Genomic DNA, 7,640 nt, shown 5'->3' with positions numbered 1-7,640 from the left:
ATGGGCTTATTAGTAGACTGGACACAGCTGAGGAAAAAATCTTTGCACTTGAGGATATCTCAATAGAAACCTCCCAAAACAAAAGGCGAATAGAAAAAAGACTGGAAAAAAAAAATAGATCAGAATATCCAAGAACAGTGGTCCAAGTACGGAAGGTGTAACATATGCATAACGGGAGCCCCAGAAGCAGAAAGAGAGAAATATTTGAAACAATAATGACTGAGAATTTCCTTAAATTAATGATCCAAACCACAAATCCAAACCTCAGATCCAGGAAGTTCAGAGAACACCAAGCAGGATAAGTACCAAAAAACTACACCTAGACATATCATTTTCAAAATATAGAAAATCGAAGATAAAGAAAAAATCCTGAAAGAAGCCAAGGGGGGGACAAAACAAAACATAACAAAATCTTCCTTTGTAAGATAAGAATTATATCCGACTTCTCAGAAACCATGCAAGCAAGAAGAGGGTGGAGAGAAATATTTAAAATGTTGAGAGAAAAAACCATCAACCTAGAATTCTGTGCCCTGTAAAATTAACCTTCAAAGTTGAAGGAGAAATGGAGTTTCTCAGCCAATCAAAAATTGAAGGATTTGCAAGTAGAACAACAGACTGCATACTGTCTTGGAATGTCCTCAGAAGGCTCTGTCATTGATCAGGTAACAGAGTAAAAACCCCAGAGTCCTTTCTTTCAAACGGAAGAGGGAAAAACAGAGACAGAAGAACTATTCAAACTTCGTCTTCTTTCCTTGTGGTTTGTGATCTCCTCCTCCTCCTCTGCCTCCTCGGAAACCCCCTCGCCCTGCAGGAAGGAAAGATATCATTAAAGAATGGATGCAGAGCCAAGTCCTCTTCTCGAGTGATTAGGAACCCTGACATAGCACAGATCTGAAGTGCATGTGCCATGTGATGTCCAAGAAACACTGAAATTGCACCCCCATCTGCCTTACCTCCAAAACCTCCCCGGCCTCTGCCACCAAATCCGCCTCGGCCTCCTCTGCCACCACCTCGGCCTCCAAAGCCTCCTCTGCCTCCTCCACGACCCCCAAAGCCACCTTCGCCCTTAGGCTTGGCCCAGTCCAAGGTAACTTTGTTTCCATCAATTTCCCCATCTTCCATGGCCTCCTTGGCAGCTTTTGCCTCTTCCTCACTGTTGAAATCTACAAAACCAAACCTAAAAACATCAAGTGAAATTGTCCATTATAAAGCAATACTAAACATGTGCCAAGTTAACCTCACATGTTGGGTAGTGAGATCCCATAGAAAGCAGCCTTGCTCAGTTGAGAAAAAACTAGCTCCCTATGGAAAATTTTAACTGAATGTCTCACAAAACAGCCAGGTATACCTCTACAAAGACAGAAGGTAAAATAATGCTAGTTCTGTGAAATGTCTCTTCTTCTCGTGCGAATCCATAAACTGCCACAAATCGACAGAAAGGAGCTCAATGAGAAGACATGTTACGGCTGTTTCTACACAGAGTGGAAGTGACACTACCCGTTTTCCTGTACCTTACCCTTTGGAGGATCCAGTTTCCCGGTCAGTGACTATCCTTGCACGAACAGAGCCATCAAATGACTCCTTTAATGTTTCTTCAGTGGTGTCCTCAGACAGACCTTTGACAAACAGAGTTTTGGATGGTTCTGGGGGAAGAAAAGTAAAAATTATACCTGTAAAGTCACAATTCATAATGACATCAAATATGCACCAATACCTAGTATGACGCTGGCCAAGGATGCTTGCCTCAGTGGAAAAAGCATGTAAAAGCAACTTGGCCAACTAGTGCAAAGGGCTCAGTTCAACAGCCATCTTGAGTTTATGTTTTCTATTACCACTTTAGTTGAGATCCTGCCTCAGATCTTTTACGGAAAGTAGAAGTAACCCAAAGAAGCAAGTAGTGGCCACCATACAGGGCAGTAAACCACAGGCAAAACTGGCTACTCTGAGTTGACACAACTGGATCAGAACTTGACTATCTAGAGGAATTTTCGTGACATTTCATCAATTATTTCTCAGGCAATCAGTCATCATATCCAGTTATTGTTCACTCAGCAACAGAAAAAAGTCATGTCTAGATTTGTGAGAAAAGCAAACACTGACAAGAAAAGCCCCAACAACAGTACCATCTTCTGCCACCACAACACCCTGTCAACAGTGACTTACGGCTTCTTGCATTAGGTGATCCCCGGGGCGCTTGCAACTCCAGTCTGATGGCTCTGCCCTCAATTTCCCTTTTATTACAGGAATTTAAAGCTTCTTTAGCGTCTTCAAATGAAGCGAATTCTATAAACGCATACCTACGATGACAGTCAATACTCAGAACAAGTCACACGGCTCCTCTGCTGTCATATAATGCCACCAAACCTTTATCCTTAAGCAGACACTTAAATGACGCTCTGTATTTTATTTTATACTGATCTGTGTAACTAAAATGATTCGGCTTTTCTGCTGACAGGATAAAATGTTTTTACCCTTTTTTAGGTCTATACAAGACACTCTTAGAGCCCATAACCGACAGTATAAAGATACTATTTTACCCTTTAGATTTGCCATTTTGGCTCTGGGGCACTTTGATAAAAGTTGCCTTCTCAAAGACTTCCTGCAGAGTTTCTTCTGTTGCACTGTAGGAGAGGTTGCTTAAAACAAGTGTTTTTGATTCACCTGCAAATAAAGAGATGCCACATTCTTAAGACTGGAACAATGGTTCCTATATTCAGTCACAGCTATAATATCTTGATCCTAAGAACTTTCAAGCTTGGGAGAGTTAACAAGCCAGTGTTGATGTAGGTGAAACCCCACTTCTGTTAGTCAAAATATTGAACACCCATCACGTACTGTAATGTCCTGCTTTCTTCCATTATTGTTGCGTAAGCTGACTACTAGTCTTTTCCTAGAACAATGATTTTTAAAATGCTCATGATCTAAGTCATTTAAAGTATAAAATATGTACCTACAATGGAAGCTAGATTTGCCTACTATGTTCCAGTGAAAATTTCATAGAGCTCTCATTCAAGATCCTGGGGGGAAAAAAAAGGGCTGGCCAGTTAGCTCAGTTGGTTAAGAGTCACGGATTCAAAACCCCATATTGGCCAGTGCCCCCCCCCCCCCGAAAAGAGACTGGACATTACTATTACAAATTGGGGTACAACTTGCTTAACCTTCATCTAATACCCATTTAATCTTGAGTGTAGAGTACAAGGCTACTTCAAAAAAAGTTCACAGAAAAATCAAATTAAAAGCATCTCTCCATGAAGTTTTGAAGATTCCTCATTATTTATGAAGTACAAAGATGCAAAGGATTTCCCTCCATCAATTTTAGAACCCTATAAGCCTATAAATTCTTACCACTCCACGTGCTATTCTTTCCACCTCTATAGTCTTGACTTTGACCTTTCTCTCCAGTGTAGTACAGCGAAATGGATCGCCCATCGATCTCAGTTCCCTGCTTTTCTTCAAAGGTTTTCTCTGCATCAGCTTCTGTCTTAAATTCAATATAAGCAAACCTGAAATAGGAAAAAAGGACTCACGGTTTTTAAAACCCTATTAAGACAAATGCTTTAACCTCTCAGAAACACATACCTTGCCTCAGGTGAGTACAATAAAAATGCCCTTTGTTTTATACTAATTGAAACATCCAAAATTTCCCCTATCTTCTGCTTTTCAATTAAAACTTGAACTTTTGGGCCAGCCCGTGGCTCACTCGGGAGAGTGCGGTGCTGATAACACCAAGGCCCCGGGTTCGGATCCCATATAGGGATGGCCGGTTCGCTCACTGGCTGAGCGTGGTGCTAACACCACCAAGTCAAGGGTTAAGATCCCCTTACTGGTCATCTTTTAAAAAAAAAAAAAAAACTTGAACTTTCTTTCCCCTTACTTCCTATTACAAAATTTTAACAAATACTCCTCGAAAATTTTTTCATGGTAACCTCACCTCATTGCAATTACTGCTCTTACTTACAAAGGGCTTATTATGAGCTATGTACATTTCTTACTCCTTCACGTGTACTGGCTCATCTTTTCAAATCACCCTACAAATTAGTTATGTTCTCCCCACTGGACAGACAGGAAATTGAGGCACAGGTTTATAGGTTAAACTGCCCAGGATCACTCAACCTAGGAAAACTGGACCAAAAAAATTTTTCTTAAACACAGAAGTATATTAATGCTAATGAATAATGGTAATAAAACTCAACATTCCAATGCAGAAAACCTACCCTTTGGGCCAGCCCATGGCTCACTTGGGAGAGTGCGGTGCTGATAACACCAAGGCCATGGGTTCAGATCCCATATAGGGATGGCAGGTTAGCTCTATGGGTGAGTGTGTTGCTGACAACACCCAGTCAAGGGTTGAGGTCCCCTTACCCGTCATCTTTAAAAAAAAAAAAAGAAAGAAAAGAAAACCTACCCTTTACTCTTGCCATCTTTGCTGACTAATCTGATGTCCACAGCATCTTCAAACACTTCTTTTAATTCATCCTGAGTGACTTTGTAGGGGAGATTTTTGGCCAAGAGTGTTCTTGCATCTCGATCTAAATTAAAAAACACAAAAATAAACTGCATGATCTAAAAGGTCGGGGGGAGGGGGCAGAAGAAGAAAATGAAAAACACCCAAGACAGTTCCATTCAACAAGTAATTCAAGATCGCTAAGTATGGAGATACAGCAGTTGCAAAATACACATGGCCCCTCCATGCTGTCACAGCTGATGTCAATCTTCTGGACACTTAGAGCTCAAATGAGAACAGATGCTCATTATTTTTCAATGACAAATCAGGAACACACAATTTAAAACATGATTAATGTGCAGAGAAACACAAAGGACACAAAAGAGAACAATCAGTAGTTTCAGTGAAGGAAGTCCCCTGTATAATAGGTGCATCTAATAATTATTTCGGGGTTTTGTTTTTGGCAGCTGGCCAGTGCAGGAATTTGAACCCATAACCTTGGTGTTTAAGGCTGTGCTCTAATCAACTGAGCTAACTGGCCAGCCCTAATAATTCTCCTGAGTAAGACTGTTCTTACTTGCCTAACTCGGGAAACGTATAACACCAGCAAGCAGTGCCAAATACTTAGCTTATTTAATCTTCACATTAGGAGAAAACCAACAGAGAAGTGTTAAAAGCATTTTCCCCAGCAGTCTAACTCCTAAAAGTCCATATTAGACTATTTCTCTACATATATTAAAATCATAATCTCTTAAAAAGCCTTACCTTTCTTACTGTCTTTTCCCTTTGGTTTCTCTAGTTTAATTTCATTGCCAAAGACTTTTAAGCCAGTGAGTTCCAAGGCTTTTTCCAGGTCTTCAGCAGATTCAAAATCCACATAGCCAAACTTCCTTTTAACGTGATATGGTGGGCAAAATCACAGGTGAAAAAAAAATCAAAAGTCATAACACTTATTCTGGGTACCAGCAATACTAATTTGATAGTGTAAACAAGGATTAAGTTAAAAAAAAAAAAAAAAAAAAAAAAAAAAAACGAGACTATGGGCTTGCTGGAGCATAAAGCTGCAGGGCTGGCCTGGAGTGTGGAGTGGCTTGGCACTTGTCAGATGTGGAGAATGTGTTCATGGGTGATCACCTGATGCCTGACATTGGGGGTGCTTATAGTATTAACAAAATAATGGCAAGCCTCTGCAAACTGTGGTTACAGAAAAGGGTCTAAGAACTAAGACATGATATACAAATACACCTTTGAGGTCTTATTTGCTAAAATGCTTATAACAACTGACAGTAGGAGCTGACAAAGGAACTTGCCTAAGCACTAAGATAGGAGAATGCTGTCTGGCTAAAAGCACTCACCGTGATGACTACTCAGGTCTAACAGTTTTGGTACTTTCAGGGAATATGAACACCAAATTCTCAAAACCTATTAAAAATTTTTTGTGCTATACCAAAAGGTAAGGTTGATTATGGAAATTTCAATTTGGGGATTCCATCTTTTGGTAATCTAATGATTTAGTTCACTAATGTCTAATCTCTGAAGATGGTTACATATTCATGGTTAAGGATTAAACTAAGTTAACTGTTCTAAAGGGGGAGCAGACTCGTGTAAACATGCAGTGAAGCACTTACCTAGTCATCCCAATTCTGACATCCACAACAGCAAGATCATTTTTAGCAAAAACATCACTGATACCAGTTTTTAATTCAGGAGCAGATTTGTTAAAGTTCAGGTTTCCAACAAAGAGATTGAAAGATGTAGTTGGTTCTGTGCCTATAGAAATATAATGAACTCAATATTAATCTACTTCTTAAAAAGTACGGCACAAAAATTAATTTCCAGTACAAAATTTCCATAATAACACATCAGCATATTGCAATATAGCATCAGGCTTCAGTATTAAGTCCCTCTGTCATTCATCATTTGTGCTATTAGACTTCACCTCCCCCTGCAGCCCCTAACTCTGCAAGTTACCTTCAACCTTCTGTTTCTTGGGTTCAGGAGCTGCTTTCTGTTTGGTCATTTCCTTCTTTCGTTTTCCAGGTGCTTCTTTGACAGGTTCTGGAGAAGATTTCAAGCAATGTGTTATCCATGAGTAGCCGCATATACTTAAGTACCTCCTTTAAACATAACTCAGGTCAATATACCTCAGAATCTAATTTGATTACCTTCTTCTTCCTCATCTTCCTCCTCATCGTCGTCTTCATCCTCGTCCTCATCTTCCTCATCATCATCCTCGTCCTCATCCTCCTCATCTTCTTCATCCTCAGCCACGCTCTTTGATTTCACAGGGACAGCTTTTGCAGCTTTCTTTGCTTTGGCTGGTGTGGTCTCCATAGCTTCTTCTTCAGAGTCTGAAAAAGAAACCACCTAGTCAAAAATTGAAGACAACTCTGCCCATACCAGCCAGCCATCAAAATTTTTTTTTTAAAAATAGAGAACTCGGGGACGGCCCGGTGGCGCACTGTGCTAGTGCGCCGCTTGGGAAGTGCGGCGGCGCTCCCGCCGAGGGTTCGGATCCCACATACGGACCAGTTCCCGCTCACTGGCTGCGCAAGGCGCGGGAGCAACACCGAGGGTTGCGATCCCGTTGCCGGTCCGGTACGGGGGCGACACTGAGGGTTGTGATCCATTGCCGGACACAGAAAAAGACAAAAAGCAAAAAAAAAAAAAGATCAGATGGCTGTGGGTGTGTGGGTTGTTTTCTGAATTCTCTTTTCTATTCCATTGATCTCTGTGTTTCTTTTTATGCCAGTACCACACTGTTTTGGTTATTATAGCCTTGTAGTATACTTCAAAGTCAGGTAGTGTTATGCCTCCAGCTTTTTCTTTTTTATTTTTTTTTGCTTAGCATTGCTTTGGCTATGTGTGGTCTTTTATTATTCCATATAAATGTGTGGATAGTTTTTGTCCATTTCTCAGAAAAATGTAATCGGAATTTTGATGGGGATTGCATTAAATATGTATATCACTTTGGGTAGTATGGACATTTTCACAATGTTGATTCTTCCAATCTAAGAGCATGGGATATCTTTCCCTCTTCTTGCATCCTCTCTAATTTCTCTAAGCAGTGGTTTGTAGTTCTCATTATAGAGATTTTTCACAATCTCGGTTAACTCAGTTCCTAAGTATTTTATTTTTTTTGGTGACTATTATAAATGGGCAAGCATTCTTGATTTCTCTTTCTGCAGGTTCACTA

At 40.3% G+C, this 7,640-nt stretch overlaps 1 protein-coding gene across 1 annotated transcript in view; it reads right to left on the bottom strand.

Annotated features, from left to right (window-relative positions):
* Positions 1-646: 646 nt before the first annotated feature.
* Positions 647-7,640, bottom strand: part of NCL (nucleolin) — a 10,699-nt gene continuing 3,705 nt past the window's right edge. The window contains exons 4-14 of the mRNA XM_008585590.1: positions 6,610-6,795; positions 6,416-6,502; positions 6,073-6,214; positions 5,210-5,334; positions 4,406-4,529; positions 3,346-3,503; positions 2,538-2,661; positions 2,164-2,297; positions 1,517-1,643; positions 954-1,177; positions 647-805 (exon numbers count right to left, since the gene is read on the bottom strand). Coding sequence (XP_008583812.1) covers positions 729-805; positions 954-1,177; positions 1,517-1,643; positions 2,164-2,297; positions 2,538-2,661; positions 3,346-3,503; positions 4,406-4,529; positions 5,210-5,334; positions 6,073-6,214; positions 6,416-6,502; positions 6,610-6,795 — 1,508 coding nt within the window. The 3' untranslated portion in view covers positions 647-728. The remainder of the gene's footprint in view (positions 806-953; positions 1,178-1,516; positions 1,644-2,163; positions 2,298-2,537; positions 2,662-3,345; positions 3,504-4,405; positions 4,530-5,209; positions 5,335-6,072; positions 6,215-6,415; positions 6,503-6,609; positions 6,796-7,640) is intronic.

The sequence above is a fragment of the Galeopterus variegatus genome, unplaced genomic scaffold (genome assembly GCF_000696425.1).
Source record: "Galeopterus variegatus unplaced genomic scaffold, G_variegatus-3.0.2 Scaffold3627, whole genome shotgun sequence".
Lineage (NCBI taxonomy): Eukaryota > Metazoa > Chordata > Mammalia > Dermoptera > Cynocephalidae > Galeopterus > Galeopterus variegatus.
The sequence above is the reverse complement of the archived record's forward strand: the minus strand, read 5'-3'. Positions and strand labels throughout refer to the sequence as shown.